This window comes from Furipterus horrens, unplaced genomic scaffold, assembly GCF_987537825.1.
Source record: "Furipterus horrens unplaced genomic scaffold, mFurHor1.1.pri manual_scaffold_13, whole genome shotgun sequence".
Classification (NCBI taxonomy): Eukaryota; Metazoa; Chordata; class Mammalia; order Chiroptera; family Furipteridae; genus Furipterus; species Furipterus horrens.
This window is the reverse complement of record NW_028327183.1, coordinates 34,887,757-34,912,471: the sequence shown is the minus strand read 5'-3', so window position 1 is coordinate 34,912,471 and position 24,715 is coordinate 34,887,757. Positions and strand designations below refer to the sequence as shown.

The window sequence follows — 24,715 nt, the reverse complement described above, 5'->3', positions numbered from 1 at the left end:
ATTTAGTATTTGTGGAAAGAAAAATAGATAGCTTAAGTATGACAGTTTAAAAATATAAGTAAAATTACTTTGTTTGGAAAAAAATATGCAGCAAAGGATATAAAAAATTCTTAACTGACTTTGCTTACAATTTTATTTTTCTGAAGGTGAAGTAATCACTTTTGTTTGAGTTAATTTGTATCAACAAGCACATATTTCATAATTTAAAAGAAATAATGAGGACTTTGTATTTTTACCAAAAACAACCAGCAGAGAGAGCCTTCCTAAGGAATCATAGTCCAGAAGGTCAGTAGTGGCGGTACAATGAATTATAAAGGAAATCAACCATACAGACAGTTTTGAAAGTAAACTGAGTGTTAATCATTTCAGTATTAGCCATTTATATTAACCTAGTTATCCAAAAGTTTTCTTCAATATGAGAATCCTGGTTAAATTAAATATTTTTCAGTAAGAACTTGAATAGAAAAACAAATTAAGAATTCGAGAACACAAAAATCTTACAGAGGAGTGAGCTTCAAATTTATTATTTGATAGAAAAAATATGTATATAAATTACTGTTCATTACAGAAAACGGTATACAATTTAAATAATCAAATTAAGAATTTTGGCCCTGGCTGATGTGGTTCAGTAGGTTGGACATAAGCCTCTGAACCAAAAGTTCGCCGGTTCGGTTCCTGGTCAGGGCACATGCCTGGGTTGCGGGTCAACTGATGTTCCTCTCTCACATTGATGTTTTTCTCTCTCTCTCTTTCTCCCTTCCATCCCCTCTCTCTGAAAATAAGTAAAATATTTTAAAAAGATTTTTGGGGGGGGGGACTCACAGATGGGAGATTTAGGGACATGAAGTGAATGGCCAACCCCTAACTGATATATCAACTTGCTCTAAAACTTTGAGCAGAATCTAAATGGCCAACCCCTAGTTGATATGTCAACTTGTTCTAAAACTCCGGGCAGACTCTATCAATGCACTCTCACATTTCAAGGAGAAATTGTTTAAATACAATTTGCATTATCCAGATCTCACTTAAGTTTACCCAGGCACCAACAGTGCCAATGTTCTTTACTATCTCTATCTGTTCCTACCTACATGCTTTAAATGTTTTCTATATAGTTAAATGCAAAAGTCTTCCAATATATATGCTTAATTTTTGGTACTTACTGATAAAGTTATCACCAGGATAAATCCCTACAGGGGGAATTGTGGAATTGCTGAGATCAATATCTCATATTTTAGGTGTATGATATATTAAACTGCCCTCCAGAAAGGCTGTGTAATTTATTTAACAACTTCTGTGTTTATTGTTGTATAGTCTGGCCCAAAATGTAGTATTATTATTCTAAAATAATTTAATACGATGGGTACAATAGCATCATATTGTTTCCTTACTTTACTTTTCTTTATTAAGTGAGGTTACACATTTTCTTCATGTGTTTGTTGGTCATATGTTTTGATTTACCTGTTCATATACCTTGCCCATTTTTTTACTCATCTGTAGGAGCTTTCGTTTTAAATTATTTATTTATTTATTTAGAGAGGAGAAGGGAGGGAAAAAGAGAGGAAGAGAAACATCGATCAGTTGCCTCTTGCATGCCTCCAACCGGGGACCTGGCCTGCAACAGAGGCATGTGACCTGACAGGGAATCAAACCAGCAACCTTTTGGTTTGTGGGATGACGCTCAACCCACTGAGCCATATCAATCAGGGCAGGCGCTTTAGTTTTAATAAATTAAAAATAATTTATTATAAGTTTATAAATATAATTAAATAATTTAAAATAAAAATGGTCCAGCCCTGGCCAGTGTGGCTCAGTTGGTTGGGCGCAAGGTTGCAGGTTTGATTCCTGGTCAGGGCACATGCCTAAGTTGTGGGTCTGATCCCTGTTTTGGGGCACATACGAGAGGCAACCGATCAATGTTTCTCTGTCACATTAATGTTTCTCTCCCTTTCTCCCTCCCTTCCCCTCTCTAAAAAAAAAAAAAAAAGAATAAAGTAAAAATAAAAATGGTTCAATCTGTCCCCTGATTTGTAATGACACTGGGTATGTAATGACATGAACTTAAGATCATCAGGGCTGTTGCTGGTACAGACAAAAGAGAAGGAATTCTACGTTCTGGACTCAGCTTTTCAGAAACACTGGGTGACTTCAAGAAAATGATATACTCCGTTTAAAAGCTGTGGATGCAATAACAAAGAAAAGATAATACTGCTCATTTTGATTCATGAGTATATAACGTTTTAGTTATATTATTGGTCAACAAGACTTGGCTTCAGGCATCTTGGCTTCCTCATCATGAGTTGGTAATCATGATATGTCATTACCTCCGTTACCCATAAACCTGCACAAGCAGAACACATGTTCCATCAGCTAGCATGGGGTTTGTCCACAACACAGCAATCTTTTCAAAGATGTGCATTCTTCTATCAGAGCTTAGGCTTGTATTAATGTAAGAGTCACATTACCATGTGGATGGGACTTGAACCACGATTCTGGAGCCTTCTAAACTGATTTGAGGGGCATAGGCCTCTTTATTTTCTATCTGTGCCGTGTCAACTACCACCTAAGAGAGAAACAAAAAATAATAATTGGCATTCAAAGAAAAAAATGCATCGCAAATCCAGTACATGAACCAACTGATGCTAAGTGACTCTGGCAAGAACCATTGCTCCAGCAAGACAGTTATGCAGAGGCTAGTCAGGAGCCCCATGGAGACAATAGTAAGTAATAAAGATGAGTGGATACAGTAATACTTCAATAAACAGAAACCAACCTCTGGGTACAGGATGTGCTGAACTTTGCAAGCACACGTGGCACTTCTTCCAAATTATAAATGTTGGTTAGGAATACTTTGTTTCCTTTATTCTAGTATTTTTAAAATATATACACTTGAAAGAAGTAAAAATATCACAAAAAAGTCAAACCAATGCTTCAGAAAATCCCATTTGCAATGGCTGAATTACAAGTCAAAAGTGGATGAAGCTTTTTTTAAAGATCATTTTATTCTCAACCATCAATAAAAACAGAACTTCTCCAGGAAAGATAAAGAATCAAGCCTTCCTTCAATGATTCCCTCTTATTTAGAGGACAGTCTTCAATATTACACAGATGACACAGTATCCTACATAACTTAGAGTTTGACAAAGTGACGAATATATTTTCAAATAACTAAAAGGATTTTAAGAAAATAATCACAAAACACTTTAAAATCAAATCTATAACATATCAGAAGGGGTAAAGTCATGCAGAATTGCTTATTATGATTCCAAACTCAGCATGTAATGGAACTAATTTCCATTGCTGTTAACAAGAGTTCCCACAGCTGGCCTGTAACATCCTTTGGAAAAACTTCCGGTCCAAGTAATAGCCATTGTTGGACCAGGCAGGTGTTTCCTCTCTCCTCCCATCCCCAGAACCATAATCTAAAGATTCTTTGTCAGCCACTTACAAGGTGACCTGGGATCAAGGCGTAGGGATCTAGAAAAAAGTTTCTGACATTTGAATAACATAAACTTTTTTTTTTAAAGCCCACAGTGTTCTCTCAGAATAGCCTGTGTGTCCTTCTGCCTTATTTTGCACACTCCTTTCTGGAGAACTTATTGACATGTTCTCCTAGTTTCATCTAGGTCTTTGGGAGTATGTCTCAGTCTCCTAAAAACAGTGGGCTCTTTTATACTTCAGCAGGGGGTCTCCAGTTTACGCCTCTCTTAAGGGCTCCTATACTAAGGAGTAGATCCCAAAGGAAGTGTAATTCACCACTCTGCACACGCCCTCATTTGGCCCTCTCTAAAAGGCAGCTCTATTTGGAGCTCAGCCACTGGGGCCTTCACCTACATGGAAAAAAAAGGACAGCATCATCCCTTTCATAAAATAGGAATTAGGCTAACAAACAGTTCTTTAATTTTCTTAATTTCTTACTACCTTCCTTCAGCCTCTGACTAAAATACTGTTATCTTTTCAAAAAGTAGTCATTTAATTTTAGAAAGTGGAACCAAATACATAAGGTTATGTGGGAGACAGTGGGGTCAAACAAAAAGCTAAATGGCGACTTCAGTTGTTGGCCCCATCCAAGTTTTGCAAAAGTTATTCTCTCCAAAGGTAATAAAGACCAAACTTATTTCTGAGTTGATACTGTTATTTTATTGCTAAGAAGGAAACAGAGATTGGATACGTAGCGACTACATGGGGGCATTACTTACACCACTGAGGTCTCTCAGAGGTGATATTTAAGCTGACATTAGGAAGATGAGAGGAAGTGAGTTATGTGATAGTCAGAGAGGAGTATTCTCGGGTAAAAAGAGCATCAAGTGCAAAGGCTAAGACAGACAGAAGCTTGATGTGTTGGAGCAACAGAAAGACATCCACTGTACCACCAGAGTAGTCATGCCAGGTCAAAGGATCCTATCAAATAATTACTAATGTAATGGTTTCCTTAAAATGAGGAAAGCCTGCAACATCATTCTGCAACTAGGTTCCTTGCCAATACATATTATCAATCTATTGAAGAAGGTAAAAAGGCTTTTTCATGCTGCTCTTTCTTTACTTTTTCTATTTGGTCTAAACTCTGTAGCACCAAAGAACTTATAGAATTATTTACTATTAGACTTCCAGTCAAGATGGCAGCATAGGCAGACATGGCTCACCTCTTTGCAAAACCACATAAAAATTACAACTGAAATGCAGAACAACTATCACTCGGAACCATCAGAACTCAAGTTGAATGGAAGTCTGATAACTATGGAATTAAAGAAACCATATTCATCCAGAAAAGTAGGAGTAGCACAGATACAGAAAGGGATGGTCCCTCATCCACGTGTGATGGAGTGATGGATGTCGGGAGGGATATCTCGGGATCAAGGAGACCCAGCCCCACACCAGGCAAGGGATCCAGTGGCAGGAAGATAAGTCCCCAGAACTCCTGGCTGCAAAAACCAGCAGGGATTGAGTTGGTGGAAGAAACTGTTGGAGCCCCAAGAAATTCTTCTTAAAGAACTTGGACTCATTCAGATTCACTCCCTCTGAGCTCCTAACCAGGGTAACAGCTTCAAAGGCTCCAGTGGTATACAGGGAGAAACTGAAGTGTCTGGCATCAAGGCCAGCAGAGGCCATTGTCTCTTTTCTAAACCCTCCCCAAATAGAGCTGGCCAGCTGGTGCCCTATCTGAGACTCCATCAGCCTGGCTAACACTGTTTGACCCACCTTGGAGATCCCCAGAGACTCCGCCCCACTCAAGCTGCTTTTCCATATGAATGGCTGGCCTTGGCTCATGCTTCATAATTTCCTAAATCCTCTGAAATAAGCAACAGCTGGCCTCAGTGAGCCCCAGGCCCAGCACTAGCAGCAGTCAGCTTAGGTTTACAGCTTGTCTTCGCCTGGGAATCTCCAAGCCCAGCATAAGTAGCAGCCATGTCACATTGCTTTACAGCTCAGGCAGGGTGCCCCAGGCAAAATACATGTGGGAGCTGACCTTGGCTTGCACCACCTGGAAACCCCAGAGCCAGAGCACCCAGTGAACAGCTTATAGACCACATCAGAGCACCACCACCCTGCCCTGCACAGCTGATCCTCTACAGAGGGCAGAGGTTGGTGGTAGGCGGTCACAGCCAGTCCTTGCAGCTGACTGGCCTGGGTAAATCCCTCCCACTGATCTGCCAACAGCAGCCAAGCCTCAACTACAAGAGGAGGATGTACTCAGCCCACACAAAGGGCACACCTCGAGTATCCAGCTTGGGTGATAGGGGAGGCTGTGCCACTGGACCTTACAGGACATATACTACATTAGGTCACACTATCAAGACATAGAGTCAAAGCAGCTCTACTCAATACAGAAAAATAAACACAGGGAGGCTGCCAAAATGAGGAGACAAAGAAAAAGAAACATGGTCCAAATAAAAAAACAGATCAAAACTCCAGAAAAAGAGCTAAATGAAATGGAGCTAAGCAATCTATCAGATGTAGAGTTTAAAACATTAGCTTTAAGGATGCTCAAGGAACTTAGTGAGGACCTCAACAGCGTAGAAAAGATCCAGTCAGAAATGAACAATTCACTAACTGAAATAAAGAACAATTTACAGGGAGACACAGTAGAGTGAATGAAGACAAGAATCAAACTAATGATGTGGAACACAAGGAAGCAAAAAACAACCAATCAAAATGACAGGAAGAAAAAAGAATCCAAAAAAACGAAGACAGTGTAAGCAGCTTATGGGACAACTTCAAGAGGTCCATATTCGTGTCATAGGGGTGCCAGAAGGAAAAGAGAAAGAGCAAGAAACTGGAAATTGATTTGAAAAAATAATGAAAGAAAACTTCCCTAATTTAGTGAAGGAAATAGACATACAATTGTAGGAAGCACAGAGAGTCCCAAACAAGATGGATGCAAAGAGGCCCACTCCAAGACACATTATAATTAAAATGACAAAAGTTAAAGAGAGAATCTTAAAAGCAGCAAGAGAAAAGAAGTTAGTTACCTACAGGGGAGTTCCCATAAGACTGTCAGCTGATTTCTCTAAAGAAACTTTGCAGGCTAGAAGGGACTGGCAAGGAATATTCAAAGTCATGAAAAGCAGGGGGACCTACAGCCAAGATTGCTCTACCCAACAAAGATATAATTTAGAATTTAAGGGCAGATAAAGATCTTCCCAGACAAGAAAAAACTAAAGGAGTCATCATCACCAAACCATTATGATATGAAATGTTAAAGGGACTTATTTAAGAAAAAGATGATCATAACCATGAACAATAAAATGGCAAAAAATACAAACCTATCAACAATTGAATCTAAAAAACAAACTAAACAAACAAGAACAGAGACAGATTCATGGACACAGAGAACGTTTTGATGGTTGCCAGATGGGAGAGGGGTGTGGGGGAATGGGTGAAGAGCTGAGGGGATTATGAAGTACAAATAGGTGGTTACAGAACAGCCATGGGGATGTAAAGTACAGCATAGAAAATGGTATAGCCACAGGACTTATACACATGCCCATGGACATGAACAATGGTGGGTGGATTGCCTGAGGAAGTAGGGGCCACTGCATGGAGTGGGGCAAAAGGGAAAAAGTCAGGACAACTGTAATAGCATAATCAATAAAATTGAATTTAAAAATAAAATAAAATAATTCAGTATTTCCCCACATGCCCACACCACATCCTCACATGCTTGAAACGTCACCTGTCTCTACTCTCTCAATCCCATCTATTACAAACATTCACTCACCAGTCCAGCCTGGCCAAACAGCAGCTGTACGGCAGTCTTGCAGGTGCCTCGCCACGTGGACGGGCATACCTGGTTCAGAACTTCAGTTACAGGAAAATCGTCCCTTGATGTGATTCCATTATAGCAACCTGCCTCCTTGATCAGCTGTAACATTGTATGCTATAGATTGATAACAAGAGAGTTCATAGCTCACGATAAAGCCACACAAGGTTCTGAAATTTGTAGACTGAAATGCATTTACAGGTACACAATAGTCCTCAAAAAAAAAGCATTTTAAGAACCCCAAATAATGGAATCAAAATTTTTTATTTTATTTTTTTCTTCCTCACCCAGGGACATTTGTTTTTTCATTGCTTTTAGAGAGGGAGAAAGGTAGAGAGAGAAACACTGATGCAAGAGAGAAGCACCCAGACCAGAGATTGGGGATCAAGGATTGAACCTCCAACATAGGTACGTGCCCTGACTAGGAATCAAACCTGTAACCTTTTGTTACAGGACAATGCTCCAACCATCTAAGCCACACTAACCAGGACTGGAATTTAATTTCCTAAGTAATTATCATCAGACACCCTCAGAGATTTTCTTGATCCTGTATAGTGAATGGTTAGATATGGATACACATGCATTAATACACACGTGGGCTCTGGCTGGGTGGCTCACTAAATTGAGCGCCAACCTGCAAACCAAAAGGTTGCTGGTTCGATTCTCAGTCAGGGCACATGCCTGGGTTGTGGGCCAGGACCCGAACTGGGGAAGGGCGAAACGCAACAGTCTCACACACTGATGTTTCTCTCCCTCTCTTTCTTCCTCCCTTTCTTCCTCCCTTACCCTCTCTGTAAAAATAAATAAAAATCTTAAAAGTACACATGTGGTTATTGCTAAAAATGCAGCATTATTTAGCAATCTGCTAATGCAAACGGGTTAAGGGATTTTGAATTCTAAATCCCTCTAAATAAGGAGACAAAATCATCTGGTAGAAGTAAATACCAATGAAAACCTCAACTTTATTTTGGATGACCAAGTGGTCAGGTATGCAAGCTCTGGAAACAGGCTGCATAAGCTCAAATTCCAACTACTACTTTCTAGCTGTGTGACCTTGGGCCTTAGTTCCTCTGTCTCTCCAATGGGGAAAAAGGGTGTGCTCAGGGAGACAATGCCTGGCACACATGATGCTCCACAAATGGTCATAATTACTGCCATATTATGGCAAGATTTCTCCTCTTATTTTTTCATGAAAGTCCACTAAAGCATCAATCATAAACAGTATTTTATAATGTACTTTCAAAACCCTTTATGTTAAACATTTGAACAAATTATAAGTAAAACTAACTTGGCAAATGTCTAATTAAAAAAGTCACTGTAGCCCTGGCTGGTGTGGCTCCAGTGGACTGAGCACCGGCCTGCAAACCAAAGGGTCACTAGTGCCTGGGTTTCGGGCCAGGTCCCCACTTGGGGGAGCATGAGAGGCAACCACACACTGATGTTTCTCCCCCTGTCTTTCACTTCCCCTCTCTCTAAAATTAAATAAAGTCTTAAAAATATATATATTAAAAACAAAAGTCACTACAGCCCTGGCTGGTATGGCCAGTGAATTGAGCACTGACTGGTCTGCGAACCAAAAAGTCACAGTTTGAGTCCCAATCAGGACTCATGCCTGGGTTGTGGGCCCGGTTCCCAGTTGGGAGCATGTGGGAGGCAGCCAACAGATGTTTCTCTCATACATAAATGTTTCTCCTTCTTCCTCTTTTCCTCTAAAAATTAAAAAAACACCAAAAGTCCTCATAGTCTGCTTTTAGATACCAGTTTACAGAGAAAGGTTGATGCCTCCTGCCTTAACTTCAGTTTTGTTTATAGATTAATATATATATTTTTTAATTTTTAAAAATATCTTTATTAATTTTGGAAGGAGAGGAAGGGGGAGAGAGAAAAACATTGATGTGAGAGAGAAACATTGATTGGCTGCCTCCCATATGCACCCTGACTGGGAATCGTACCCCCAGCCTTTTGGTGTATGGGATGACGCTCAACCAATTGAGCCACATCAACAGGAGCTTCATCTATATTCTTTATGAGCCCTCAAGTTTCCTTAAGAACTCTGTTTCCAAGTTCACACCCAGTTGTTGGAACCCCATGGAAAGCTACCGTCTTAAGTTTCAGATTGTCAGCAGCTGACTCGTTGAAGGAGACACCCTTCAGGAAGTGTGGTCCGATCTGCACAGGGACGGTGGGGAGCTCACACTGCATGGGCTGTGGGGGCGTCTGCCTCCGCCCTGTTTGCTGTGCTTCTGCTTCACTGCAGCAGCCCTGGAAAATATGTGGAGGGGAGAAAAGAGGTGTCCCACAGCTCACCTGACAAGAAACTTGAGTTCACTTGGTATGGGGAGAGCGCCATGCCACAGCTCCCAAGAGCTATCAGAAGGAAAAGTGTACCTGCAAACTGGCTTCAATTGCCTTTGGATTCAAGTGGAAACCAGCTTTCATTGCATATTCACAGTGGCCTAAGCTTTCCAGAGCTATTTTATATGCCTGCAAAGAAATTGTTTTCAAGAATCAAGGTTATGTAGATTACAGAAAAGTGCAATGAAAATAGAAATTTAAAATTTCTATAGTTTTAAAAACACTTATGGCCAACTACTATCTTATTACTCTTTCCACATGGCTCAATATCACAACTTTAACTCCTTCCTTTGTTCCTATCCCTCAGGTGTCACTGTGTCAGTTCTGAAAACTTACTTGCAAAGCACTGTCAATTTTTATGTTCAGCTCTTTTAGTTGGTGCTCAGGAATTGCTGCACTTTGAGAACAGAAGAGCTGCTGAACTTCAATTCCTGCCAGGCGGCCATCACAGCCTCTTTCTCTTAGTCTAGATGTTGCCTGCAACATAAATAGTTACTGGTAAGTAAAAGAGAATGTTACAGATACTAGGAAAATTTAAAAAAATAAAAAAACACTGAAATAAAGCAAGGAACCATCTAAGGATTAGACACAAAACAGACATTCTGGACTGTTCATATTACAAAATGGGCAGCCAGAAATTTTGAAAAAATAATCAAGCATCCTGAAGAAAAAGCGAACCTGACATAGGACTACCTTATTTAAGAAACCCTACGAAAAATAATTCTTCCCCAGCTGTTATTTATTTTTTATATATGAAAAATATTTGCATTTAAAATTTCTCTGCTTTAAAAAGACAGATAACCTAGAGTACTGGCAGTTGGAGTTTCCAGAATTAAAATAAATAAATAAAAAGAATGTGTATAGTTGGGTGTTCCTATACACCAAAGTAAAAAGATGCACCAATACAGAACAAGAAAAAAAAAAAATACATTGGAACATTTAAGGAAAAGCAGAGCTTTTGAAATATACACAGAAAAATTAAATACTTATTGTTCAGTCATTAAATATGTTTATGAAGAGTACATAAACAAGAGAAAAAACAAGAAAAAACTAATCTGTGTGTGATAAAATATAAGTTATCTATATATGGTTCAGGGCTAGAGAATACAGAAAAATATGTATTTGATTTATTAGATAAGAGGAGAGCTTTAGCTTGAACTCTCAATTCTCTAATATCTATTTCTGTTGTAATAATATTTATGCAACAAATAACATTTTTAAGCAGTTAATTTTTGTTCTTCTAGGGTAGTGTAGGAGTTTTAATGTTTACCAAAATTGCAGGATTAAGGGAAAGTAACTAGCAACTATGAAGTTCCAAAGCTGAGTATGTATATATACCACTCCAACCATTCCCTGAACCCTAACAGTCTCTTTCTAAGAACCTTTCAGTCAAACATTTAGCCCACAAGGCCTTGTTAGGTGTCACTGGATAGACAATGAAGCACAAAACCAGATCCTACCATCTTGGAGCCGAAAGCCTCATGGGCTAAAAGGCAAACAAATAAAATATTAAAAAATTTAATATGGTTGAAAACATACAGAGGGGAACAGAGAACTATAATGGGAGCACTCTAGACACTGAGAAATCAGCATTTTAGGCTGAAAGTTTGAGTAGAAGGAGGTGTTTAAGTGTGGGGTGGCGGTAGGACAGGGAGACATGTCAGCAAAGAAACTAGAACCCAGTGAGTGAGGAGGACAGGTAAGGCTAGTGAGCAAAGTAGAAGCCAGACTAGACAGGATTAGGCAGGTCGTGGAAGGATCCAGATAGCAAAGGGAAAAAGAAGTCCAACTACTATAGGAATCAGGAGAGAGCAATAAACCAGGGTACTGATGGTGTACATGGAAAGAAAGGGACAGATCTGGAATAATATTTTGGGGGTGGGACCTGTTAGCCTTTCTTATGGATCAGATGTAAACATGGCAGAAAAACTGGAGGATAAATCTCAGGCTTGCATGAATGACCCAATGTGGAATGGCACCACTTGCTAGCATGGGTAAGATTTCAGGAGGAACGGGATTACAGGGGAAACTTAAGCCTGTGCCACCTCTACACCTGAGGTAGACAGAAGCTGAATACAGGGGCCATGAGCCCACAGGAGAGAGAAGGGGACTGGTCACACACACTTGAGGGCACCCAATACACAGTACGAAGAAGATTCATTTGAATTTGTAATGATACTTTTCTATGAAAAATAAAAGATATAAAACAAATGTGGAAAAAAGTCAAGATTCATATGACAGGTCCTGGCCAGGTAGCTTAGTTGATTAAAGCATTATCCCAATACGCCAAGGTTGTGGGTTCAATCCCTAGACAGGGCACATATAAGAAACAACCAATGAATGTGTAAGTGTAACAACAAATCGACATTTTTCTCCCTCCTCTCGCCTTCCTCTCTCTCTCAAATTAAAAAGAAAATTGGCTATGAAAACAGCAGAGAAACAGGGTAGGCCAGGGTGGACTTTTAGGTTTGTAAGCATGGTTGCATGATGCTGGAGCACGCTGACAGGGAGAAAACACAGGGTTCCACTACAGAAATCTTGCAGTGGAGACAGGGCAGGACCTGGACAGGAGGGGAGGGTACTTCCTCCACTCGTAATGAAGGGGAAGGAACGGAAGAGAGTCTGAATGAGGGAAGAGGGTGTCATTTTGATGATGTGTTAATGGAGGGGCTGCTGCTGGGTGGATTCTATTTTCTCAGTGTACTGTGGAGGACTGTCACTGGCTGCAAGCAAAATAAGAAAGGCAGAAAGGCCTGGGCAGACTGAAGTGGGTGAAGAAAAAGGTCAAGGTGAGGATGTCAAGGGACTACCAGGAGGTTTCATGTGGGTTGGATTCCCAGCATGAATGATGCCCACAGGTGGAGTGGAGAAGACATGAGCCAGGTACTAATAGTATGAATGGCAGCTGCGAGATCAGGAGGTTGAAGCCCAGCAGCCAGGAGGACACACAGGATTGTAAGATGACAACATAAAGATCTGGACCGCAATGCCCAGCCACCCGCAAAAAAGTCAACAGGTCCCACTCTCAAATTTGACCCCCAATTAGCATTTTGGGGCTGCTCTGATAAACACCAAGAAAGCCAAGAAAAGCCCTTAACACAAAAGGGAGACCAAAACAAACAGGAAAAAAATTGAAAGAAAATTCACAAGAAATAACAATAATGCAGCAGAACAGCATAAAAATGAATTAAGAAAATTACAGAATGTAAAATGTTAAGGTGTAAAAAAAAATCATGTTTAAAAATTTGATTAAAGAAGATTTCTAAAACACAAAATGAAATATTTCACCAATTTAATTCTGGAATGATTCAAACTAAACATTATATGATAAATCAATATACTACTCTTTAACTATAAATTATCTTTTACTCTGTAAAACAAAACTAAGTGCTAGTTAAAGCCTCGACTTCAAGAGGCTTTTATACCCCTGCCTTGGAAACAAAGAAATATTAAAATGCCTACAAGAAATGTCACCAACTACATCCCCACCAAGCTGCCTGGCTGACTACTTACCCTCTGCAGCCAGCTCTAGCTGTCTTTACAGATTGAGGCTCCATCTTTTTCTCCCTGGTCCCTCTTTTAGAAGCTTTGCTGCACTGATCCTAGTTGGAGGCAGGCCCCTTCCTCTGGGTTCCCACACTCCTCCATCACAGCCCCTGAACTGGTTTCTCTAAGCCCTTTTTCCAAGGAGGGCGTGAGTAGAGTGTCACCCCAGTGCCTGGTGCACGTCTGACAAAAAGTGGGCATTTACAAAGACATTCACTGTTAAATGAATGAACAAGCTACTGATAACAGTTTAAAACTCACATTTCTAAATAAAAAGGCTCTTGTAAGAACCAACAGGCAAAGGCCTCTCCTGTTTGAACACAGGGCAGCAATCTCCCTCAAGGTCAGGGTTACCTCAGCAGCGCCCCGCCAGGATCGCACAGCTTCCTCTAGTTCAGGTGTGTGGCCCATGCCAGATAAGCAGCCGCCACTGTTGCTGTTCTTTTTTTCAGGTACAACCACCTCAGCAAAGCAAGAGTGAGCCACTGGCTGGACCTTCTGTAATGCCTGGGTCAAAAACTGGAAATGGACCTGCACCACAGTCAGGAAACATCGCCCCAACACCTGTGAAAACAAGAGAGAGAGGCATTTTTAGACAATGGGTTGCTACTGCATTAGTGCAATATTTCTCAGCCATCAATCTGAGTACAAGGTAACAACTAATTGGAAATGCGAAATTATATGAAATTAAAGTCACATGCTTTTGAAGGATTTGCCTTTGTTCTCATCTTAGGACCTGGCTGCTTGATGCCTACAAGTCAACCAAATAGCAAGGCCCGAGGTTTAAATGGGCCTTTCAACCTAACCTCTGCCATTCCTGCTCTCCATTCCCCTCATCTGGACTGACTCACATCAATCCTGCCTGTCTGTGAGCTCTGGCTAAACCAGGGCAACCCACAATTCCAATTGTGTCTACACAGTATTCAGGAGGCAGAGTAAAAGCCATGTGATTAAAAATCTGAAAAGTCAGTTTGACTATAACAAGACATTCCATTGGAAATGGAATCCAAAGATACAGGTTCTTTCGGTAACACTGTTATCAACATACTTATTAACGTAGCTGTATGTCATATTTCTAGTCTTATGAAACAGAGCTGACAGACCAGTCTTCTAGGAGCCAAGAAAACCTACTGGACAGCTCCATTTGTTAGGTCAGTAGAAACCCTCTCCTGACCTATATTAGTTGATTGGTTGACAGAGTAGTCCATTAAAGTAGAAAATTCACTTAAAAAATACCATATGCATAACACTATCTTAACATATACTGCACTGTTAATATGTAATTATAATAATATATATTAAAATATTATATACCACAAAAATTTTATTTTAAGATATAAATGTGTCTTTATGAGCTTCTGGCACTGGTTAAAGCTGTTTTCTGATCTTGCTAGTCCCCGTTTGCTTGCTTGTGTTAACCCCAGCTGTAAGGTGTTCTCTATTATTAACTGTTTCTGTTTCTTTAAAGGAGGGCAAGAACTTGCCACTTGAAAAGCAATTTGAGCAGAGACCCTCCAGATTATTGACGTTTTCCCCTAATCTTTTACAGTTGTTTTGCTCATACCAAATTTAACAAAAACTTTTTGCAACTTTTATGTTCCGTGACATTCAAATTCTTTTCATGGAATGTATTTCATATTTCACTGGCTTATATAGTATGTTACTTACAAAAATTTACTTTACTTACTGAGTTTGCAATTTACCCAACTGGTAGGAGCAGAGCTGAGAGGGCCCACTCACTGTCAGCACTCAGTGGAGGCGGTGAAGGTTGGGGAACTGTTTCCATTGCCTTTTACAAGGAACTAAAATCTGACCCAATGCCCACCTTCTGGCCCAGTCCTGTCTCTCGGAGCAGCCACAAATAAGACTCATCCTTAGACCACTCACTTCCTAGTGCACATTTCAGATGCTGCCCTTTTCTGTCTCCACTGATCGGAGTTCTGCTTTCTGGAGAAAGAGTCAGGCAAGTTCCCAATGGTGACACTTAATCCCTCTGAATTATTTCCCCCTGTGGAAATCACCAGGACCAAAGTGAAACAAACTCACAGAAATCTCACACCCGAGCATCCACCCTCTATAGTGAACAATTAGAATTACAGGCTAAAATCCCACCCAAACCTCCTGGGTTTGACCTCACACCTTTCTCAAAGCTGCTACTCCATCAATGATCTGTGCCATATGGGGCAGGGTGAGGGACACAGAGAAAGTGGACTTTGAACCTAGAGACATGTGACATGAATAGAATAAACGGCACTTATTTAGTACTGTACATAGTAATAGCCAGCTTTAATTGAACACCTAACATGTATTTCTCCTATACTACAGATTTCACATGGATCATATAATTTACTCCTGGGAACAACTGCATGAGGTCATTCCCACTTTACAGACAATAAGGCCAAGACACAAAAAGGTTATGAAACTTTGTCAAGGAACATGACTCAAATGTCTATGCCCTTAGTCAGTGTGCCCCAGTGCCTTCAACAGGTTCTAAACAGCGGAATACAGCTGTGGTTGGTTGTACTGAGACCAGGGACATGACAAAACTCAACCTGAACTGGCTTGTGCTAGAAAGAGGTGTTCCAAAGCTCCACACAGTAAAACACAGGAGGAGGAGCAAAGCTGAGTCCTCAGGCACACACACTCTTCCTCTTCCTCCTTCTCCTCCTCCTCCTCCCTCCTCAGCCTCTCAGCAGGCTATGGCAAAGGGAGAAGGAGGGGGCAGGGAGATGCCATGCACCATTTGCTCTGGGGTAACACTCTCACAGCATCTGACCCATACAACTGAGTCATTCATTTTTTCAAAAATATGTCATTATGTGAATGCCTGTTATGTACAAAGTGTAAAGAAGGCCAGAAGATACTACAAGAAAGACAATGAGCAAGTCCCCGTCTTCATGAGAGTTAATTTCTAATGGTGCAGAACAAACCAGTAGTAGATATGCAAGGTTAGGGGCTACTGGAGAAGGAACACTAAGATGCGAGGTGGGAAGGACCAAGGGAACAGTTATCCTACCTCCTAAAAGAGAAAATTCAGGAAAGGGCTCTGGAGGCCTGATGCCCTGATGCAGAGTGCAGAATAGGCTATTTTCTGACAGTGCTGGTCAATGGTAGGATGGGGTAGAGAGTGTCCTTTTATCGTTGAGTGGTGGAATGGGGAAAGGAGGAGGGTACTGCTGGAGGACAAAGTGGGGGGAAAAATGCTGCACAGTTTTAAAAGACAGATATTTGGTATGTTGTCTCTACAAACCAACTACATGTTTGACCTTGGATGAATCGTTGAATCTAAATTTCTTCCGTCTATATAAGGACTGGTGAGAACAGGAACTCAGCACCTCCTTCCTCCTATACATGATGCATGGAACGTTAATCCAAATAAGTTTGTGACAAAATATTTGCATTGTAAACAATTCATTAAAAGCCAATCAGCCCTGGCTGATGTGGTTCAGTGGATTGAGCACTGGCCTGTGAACTGAAGGGTTGCCAGTTCAATTCCTGATCAGGGCACATGCCTGGGTTGCGGTCCAGGTCCCTATTTGGAGGCGTGCGAGAGGAAACTGATCCATGTTTTTCTCACACATTGTTTCTCTCCCTCTCTTCCCCCTCTAAAAATAAATAAATAAAATCTTAAACAAACAAAAACACCAATAAAACCAATTGTTATTCTGGACCTCAAAAAAGCCATTTCACAGAATATCTGCTCTAAAAGTTTGCATAAAGTAACAGATGCATAAACAGCACCTTCTGAGAGGACAGAGCTCAACCTCCAGCCAATGCTCCCCTCCAGTAACAGATACCCCCCGACCCTGACCCAAAGATGCATTAGTCCTTGGGGTCTTCCTGAGAAACCTGGAAGGAAATACACTCTAAAGTTATCAACTTGGAAGCAATCTCAGGGCAGTGGGCAGCTGTTTTTCACATGGACAACATTTCCCAGACTAGGGGATTCAGTGAGGTAGCAAAACAGATGTGGCACGCCGGGGAACGAATGAGTGGAGTGGTCAAAGAGAGAAACGTTTGAGTTTAAAACACCAGTGGAGCTATAGTTACAGCTCTATCAACAACTACCATTTATTGAAGGCTTAGCCCATACCAAGCACTTCATATGCAGTGAAGAAACTGTGGGGTGACAGCAATTCATCCATTTATAGATGACACCACTGAGGCTTACAGAAACTTGACCCAATGTCAAGCAGGTAAAGAGTGGTGCAGTAGAAATCCAATTCTAGGTCTGTTTGACTCCAAAGGGTGTATTTCTAACCACAAGGCTGCTCTTAGTTCCTATGACAAGATCCAAGATGCAGCCACAACAGTGGGTGTATATTAAGAAGAGGAGAGGAACCCTGACGTTGTCAACACAGTGTCAGGCCTTGGGATGGGAATAAAGACTGAGACGCATGGCTCAGTCTTCTCCGACACGGGAAAGACACTGGGGCGAGAGCAACAAGTGGGGTGGCCTGTAGTGCTCCTGTGTGGGGTGAGTCTCAATGTTTACACTCTCCACAGTCGAGAATAGCTACTAAGACTGGCTGGAAAAAGCAATGAGAAAGGGGGAAGGCACACGGGGCTTGGGGAAAAAGAGAAACTTCACCTGCCTCCTGAGAAATTCTAAACAAACATCTGTCCAGTCATTCAGCATATCAGTCTCATTTAAAAATTATGTGGAAGCCCTGGCTGGTGTGACTCAGTGGATTGAGCACCAGCCTGTCAACCAAAGGGTCGCCGGTTCAATTTCCAGTCAGGGCACATGCCTGGGTTGCGGGCCAGGTCCCCAACTGGAGGCCCATGAGAGGCAACCACACATTGATATTGCTCTCCCTCTCTTTCTTCCTCCCTTCCCCTCTCTCTAAAAATAAATAAAAATACAAAAAAATCCCCCTAAAATAAAAATAAAAATTATGAAGAAAGCAACTGGATTTAATTTTACCCTTCGCATTTGCATTAAATATAAATCCGTTCACCCCAATGCATCCCTAGTTGACGGAATTCAGGTAACAACAGGCCATTAACAGACTTTGCATTAGGAGAAATCTTTTGCTGTGACTTAAAACTCCTCATAAAGGCCCAATTCCAGATTGTAGACAATCGATGACCATCACTTCTGCCTCCATAAAACATTCTGGATTATAAACAGTAATGAAGGATCTACCAAAATGAAACTTTTGGACTTCTGGCCAAGATGGAGGCGTAGACAGACACGCTGCGTCTCCCTCCACAACTAAGAAGGAATACAACTACCTCAAAACTAGAGACAACCAGAAGTTCCAGAAAATCAAACTGCATGGAAGTCCAGCAAACAAAGATATAAAGAAGAAACACTCATCCAGACAGGTAGGAGGGGTAGAGCAGGGGTGGAGAGGACATGGTGTGGTGGCAGCAGCAGCGGCAGGCTGGCAGAAAGTGCAGTCACACGTTTTAAAGTCAGAAGGGACACCTGGGGAGCGTGTCCAGCTCCTCACTGGACCACGCAGCTCACGGTCCCAGCACTGGGGAATATCAAGCCTCATTGCTTCTGACTGTGCAGACCAGTGGGGGTTGGGGCGGAGGCAGAAACTACCGGTCTCAGCAGAGTCCGCTTCTTTAAAGGGCCCCACGGTCCTAGAATGTCCACAGACCCACCCACTGGGGGAACGACGGCCAGGGCAGCAGCTAGAGGGGTGCCAGTCTGGTGTGGAAGTGGGAGAGGTGCCTGGAAAAGGGGCAAGTGCTGGGCAGGTGGCATTGCTCCCTCTCGGACCCCTCCCCCACATACAGCACCACAACGTGGTGAAACAGGTCAATGTACTGACAAATCTCTAAGGCTCTGTCCCTTACAACGTAACAGGAGTGACAGCTCTACCTGGGATGCAGAGGCAAACAAACACAGGAGCCTGTCAGAATGAGGAGACAGAGAAGTATGGCCCAAAACGGGGAACGGATCAAGGTTCCAGTGGGAGAACTAAGTGATGAGGAGATAGCCAATTTAACAGATGAGGAGATCGACAACCTAAGAGACAAAGAATTCAAAACACTGGTGATTAAGATGTTCACAGGCTTGACAGAGATGCTTGAGTATGGCTGATGTATAAGAGAAGAAGTGAAGGTTGTGCTAAGTGAAATGAAGTAAAATCCACACAAAACCAATGGTGAGGGGAAAGAAACCGGGGTTCAAATCAATGATTTGGAACATAAGGAAGAAAAAAACAGTCAACCAGTGCAGAATGAGGAAGCAAGAATTGAAAAAAATGAGGAAAACTTCCCAAATTTTGTGAAGGAGATGGACATACAGGTCTGGGAAGCACGGAGGGCCCTGGGCGAGCTCGATCAGAGGAGACCACACCAGGACGCATCATGACTGAGATGCCAAAGGTGAAAGCTAAAGAGAGAGTCCTGGGGCAGCAAGAGAGAGGCAGAGAGTTGCCTACAGGGGGGTGCCTATAGAACTATCAGCTGATTTCTCAGAGGACACTTTGCAGGCAGGAAGGGACTGGCAAGCAGTATTCAATGTGATGAAAGGCAACCTGCAACCAGGACTACTCTATCCAGCAAAGCTATCATTTGGAATGGAAGGGCAGATGAAGTGCTTCCCAGACAAGGGAAAGCTAAAGGAGTTCATCATCACCAAGCCATTATGATATGAAATGTCAAAGGGACTTACTTAAGAAAAAGAAGATCAAAACTATAAGCACTAAAATGGCAACAAACTCACAACTATCAACAACTGAATCTAAAAAATAAAAACAAAATCCAACTAAGCAAACCAGAATAGGAACAGAATCATAGGTATGGGGATCATTTGGAGGGTTATCAGCTAGGAGGGGGAAGAGGGAGAAATGGAGAAATGGTGCAGAAATTAAGAAGCATAATTGGTTAGTACAAAATAGACAGGGGGGAGTTAAGAATAATATAGGAAAGGGTGAAGCCAAAGAACTTATATGCACAACCCATGGACATGAACTAAGGGGGGTCGGTTTGCTGGAAGAAAGGGGGGTACTGGGCAGAGGAAAGCGAAGGGGGAAATATTGGAACTACTATAACAACATGATCAATAAAATACTTTTAAAATGTAAAAAAATAATAAATAAATAAAAATGGGGGAAATACAATAAAGATTAAAAACAAACGAACAAAAAAAGAACTTTTTTGGGAATCCCTGATGGTGGAGGGAAATAGTACAGATTCATTTATCCACCTCCCTATATATGTAGTACATCTGCTGCTAAGGTTGTTACATTCATGAATATAATCAGAAAACCTTTTCTTTTCGGTAATTTTTATATTTCATTAATTAAAACAGATTTTGCTGGGGAGGAGGGGATATAAGGGGACTAAATGGTAATGGGAAAAGATATAATAAAGATTAAATTAAAAAAACAAACCAAAACAGATTTTAGTTGAAGGTCACCTTATTTTGAGCCCCAAAAGATCATCCTTTCCACAATACCATAGTGTTTGAGGACTGACTCAATTATACTTCCTAGAATATTTCAAAACCTGTTTTTCACTTTTCCTCTCCTAGAGCTGGGCCTGACTCAGCCCTTAATATCTATATGTTGGAATTATGGAGTGTCTAAGGCCATCCTATATCCCTGCACACCTTGTGATCTTTAAGTCAATACTTCTGCTCAACCTCACAACAATTTGTCTTTTTCATATCCCCACAGAGTGAAGAAGTAAGTGACACATGTGCCACAGTGTCAAACATTTCCAGGGATTCTAGCATTTATTTCTCATCAGTGTTAAAAGTCTAGAGTGAATGAAATGAAGTTGATTTGAATAGGTTACTTTTATTAGAAATTCCAAAGTCATTCAATCATTTCTTTCTCTTCAATCCTTAATTATACCTTAAACATTACATTTGTTTCCAAGTGTCCTCAACCTTGCTCTTTTGTTCTTATGACCATTCCAGAGCCATTACATAATGACCTAACCAAAAAACCAGAATGTGATACAGAGACCTATATGTGTCTCCAGAGTTAGAGAATGCCTAGACCATGGAAAGTACCTTACGTAGATGAGATTACAGTGTAAAAATGTAAAAAACAAGCTTGTAGAAACTAATCTGTATAGTCTGACCTAAAAACTGACTACAGTGAGTGCTTAAGTACTTAAAAATAAAAAAGCAACAAACAAAACAAAGAAGCTGTCACGTGCCCAAGTGTGGCTGAGCCAATACCAAATGATAATCACTCTACCGCTGGACATGCTACTTTACTGCTGGTGAAAATATCAACAGACAGTTTCTGAGTGCCTACTTAAATGTGCCAAGCGCTGTGGTGGACAAAACATTTTACATCAGTAATACATAATTTATTTGCATAAATTAGGGGAAAAATGATCAGCTACATAAATAAATGCAACAAATACTACTAAATAGAATAACCACCGATGACATGTTTTCTATATAGCTTACATTCGGCCTGCTTTGCAAAATAAAATAAATATGTTAAACATTTATTAACCATGTCAACACACGTAGAAAGTCTTGTATTTCATTTACATTGCTATAAATCTTAACATAACTCATAAGGATAACAAAATATCGTCACGACACGAAAAAGTTAAATGCAACCCAAAGTAACTAGGTGCACATTAATTATAGTAGATGAGCAAATTCTGGGGGTTTATATAGGGCAGGGATAAAAATATATTTAAGTCACACCCAGATAGCATAAGGCCTAAGAAGCCTACTAGAGTTTAGGAAATTCTTTTTGTTAATGTGAATATATTTATTAAAAATTGTCACTTCAATCAAGAAGTAAATACTAAACTATCTAAGCTAATAAACTGACTAAAAGACAAAAGGAATTCACAAATGGAAATTTGACTCCATAAACATTCTCATCACTTAGGAGAGGGGCTCTCTGTATCTTAGGTGACATGGTACTAGATGCCTCACAGGTGTTAACTCATTGAATAGGGAATACCATCCCCATTTGACAGGGACACTCCCAGCCACTTTCATTCACATGGTATTCCAATTGGTGATAACTGTAGCAAGTCTTGGACTGAGGTAGGGAAGGGGGTCTCACATCTACTCCCAGCAGCATCTGAGATGGTCGGCCTTCTTGAACCACTTACTTCCCTTGGCTTGGAGTTTTCTAAGGTAGAAAGGTAGACTGGAGGAAACTAGCAGGGTCTCTCCTCTCTCCCCTGCAGGCTACTTTCCTTTTATAAGGAAATCTTATAAAACAGAAATCAGATTTCACTCCCTGCTCAAAATCTTCCAATGCCCTTCCATTATAATCGGAATAAAATCCAGTCCCAGCAGGGTGGCCCAGTTGGTTGGAGAGTTGTCTGATGCACCAAAAAAGGTCACAGGTTTGATCCCTGCGTAAGGGAGACAATTGACTGATGTTTCTCTCTGACATCAGTGTTTCTCTCTCTCCAAAATCAATAGACATTATCTCGAGTGAAGATTTTTTTTAAAAAGAGTAAAATCCAAACTCCTCATTGTGTCCTACAATATCCTACATGATTTGGCCCCCGACTATTCTCTGAACTTATTCCTTTCCCTCCTCTCTCTGCTCTGGCTACACTGGCTTTCTTGCTGTTCCTCACATTTTTAAGAACAGCTCCCATCTCAAGCTTTTTGCACAAGCAATTTCCACTACTTCAGGGTTTCTCAACTTCAGCACTACTGACATTTGGAGCCAGAGAATCCTGTTGTGTGTGTGGCGGGGGGCGGGGGGCTGTCCTATGCACTAGGATGTTGTTAGCAGCAGCCCTGGCCTCCACTTACTAGATGTCAGAAGCACTGGCTGGGAGATGCAACCACCACAATCACTCAGATCATACTGTTTTGAATAAATTTTGAAATACTTGTTAAAAAAAAAAAAGAGCAGAGAGTAATTCCTCCTCTGGTGACTTCTGATGAAATATCTACATGCCAAGATGAAGTGAGCCGAATGACACAGGCCTTGTGGCTACAACTGACATTCTGACTATACATAATAGCACTTGACAGCTTCACTGTGGCAAGCCCAAAGTGCCAGCATCCCTCCTCTTGTGCTTTGGGACCACTAAGAAGTAATATAAGGGACCGGAACACAAGCACTGTGAGACTACACAGTCCATCTGATAACTGAGATGGCTACTAAGTGACTAATCAGTGGGGAGCATATCAAGGGTGGATACTATGGACAAAGGAATGATTCGCATACTGGGCAGGATGGAGTGGAAGGCAGGAGATTTAATCAGGCCACTCAGAATGAAATGCTATTTAAAACTTGTGGACTTGTTTATTTCTGGAATTTTCCATGTAATATCTTGGACCAAAGGTAACTAAAACTGCAGAAGATGAAATCATGTATAACAGGGGATTACCATACATTGTTTTGTTGACATGCAATATGTATAGTGCTACAGTCGAGTTTGTACTCTGTAAGTCAGACTGCCTGGGTCTAAAGTCTGGATCTGCCATGAGACTTGATAAATTGCTTAACTTCAGTCTCCACATCGATAAAATGGGAATGTGAACAGTATCTAACTCATAAGGTTATTAACAGAATTCTGTGAGTTACTGTGTAGTCTTATCAAATATATGGTGACGAGAGGAGACAGCTTTGGGGTCTTTGGGTGGTGAACACATAATGCAATATACAGATGATGCATTCCAGAATTGTATACCTGAAGCCTATATAATCTTATTAACCCCAATAAATTTAATAAAAAATTTTTTAATGTGAAAAAAAAGGAAGAAAAAATGTGTAGAGAATATTAGTTTATTTTTGCTTTTATTGTTGTTGTTTAAGGTATTTTGAGTTTGGTTTCTGTCACTTGTAGCCATAGTAATTTTTAAAATATTTATTTATTTGAAGCCCTGGCTGGTGTGGTTCAGTGGACTGAGCACTAGCCTGCGAACCAAAGGGTCGCCAGTTCAATTCCCAGTCAGGACACATGCCTGGGTTGCAGGCCAGGCCCCCAGTTGGGGGAGCGTGTGACAGGCAACCACACATTGATGTAGCTCTCCCTCTTTCTCTTTCCCTTCTCCTCTCTCTAAAAATAAATAAATAAAATCTTAAAAAATAAAATATTTACTTGAGAGGAATGGAGGGAGAAAGAGAGAGAGAGAAACATTGATGTGAGAGACATCAATTGGTTGCTTCTCCCATGCACTCCAACTGGGGACTGAACCCACAATCTAGGCATGTACCCTGACCAGGAATACAATCGGCGAACTTTTGCTTTGCAGGATGACGCCCAACCAACTGAGTCATGCTGATAAGGGCAGCCACAGTGATTTCTTAAAACAATTTAAGTATCAGCGTCTTGCTTAAAATCACCCTTAAAAAAATTCCATTTCATTCTATATAAAATATAAGCTCTTACAAGGGTCTATAGGTTCTCTGCCCTACCCTTACCTACCATGTAGGTAGGAGGTTCTGGTATGGGCCTGAGTTCTGTCATAGCAAGCTGAACCAATCAACAGTCACACTTGAGGCTATTTTCCATGCATCACAGCACTCATCATAACTAGTGTAAGTCTACTTCTTTATCTGTCTCGCCCTGATTGTCCTCACTCACCTCTGCCAGTGTGCAGCCAGCTCACCTGTACTTGATTCAGGTGGTAGCAGC

General features: G+C 41.0%; 1 protein-coding gene across 3 annotated transcripts in view; it reads right to left on the bottom strand.

The window, feature by feature from the left end:
- The window catches only part of GARRE1 (granule associated Rac and RHOG effector 1), a 77,629-nt gene that overhangs the window by 13,798 nt on the left and 39,116 nt on the right, over nt 1-24,715 (bottom strand). For all 3 annotated transcript variants that reach the window (XM_090259910.1, XM_090259912.1, XM_090259911.1), the window contains exons 3-8: nt 13,514-13,723; nt 9,950-10,090; nt 9,647-9,742; nt 9,359-9,520; nt 7,217-7,375; nt 2,463-2,560 (exon numbers count right to left, since the gene is read on the bottom strand). In XM_090259910.1, the coding sequence (XP_090116036.1) occupies nt 2,463-2,560; nt 7,217-7,375; nt 9,359-9,520; nt 9,647-9,742; nt 9,950-10,090; nt 13,514-13,723 (866 nt within the window). The remainder of the gene's footprint in view (nt 1-2,462; nt 2,561-7,216; nt 7,376-9,358; nt 9,521-9,646; nt 9,743-9,949; nt 10,091-13,513; nt 13,724-24,715) is intronic.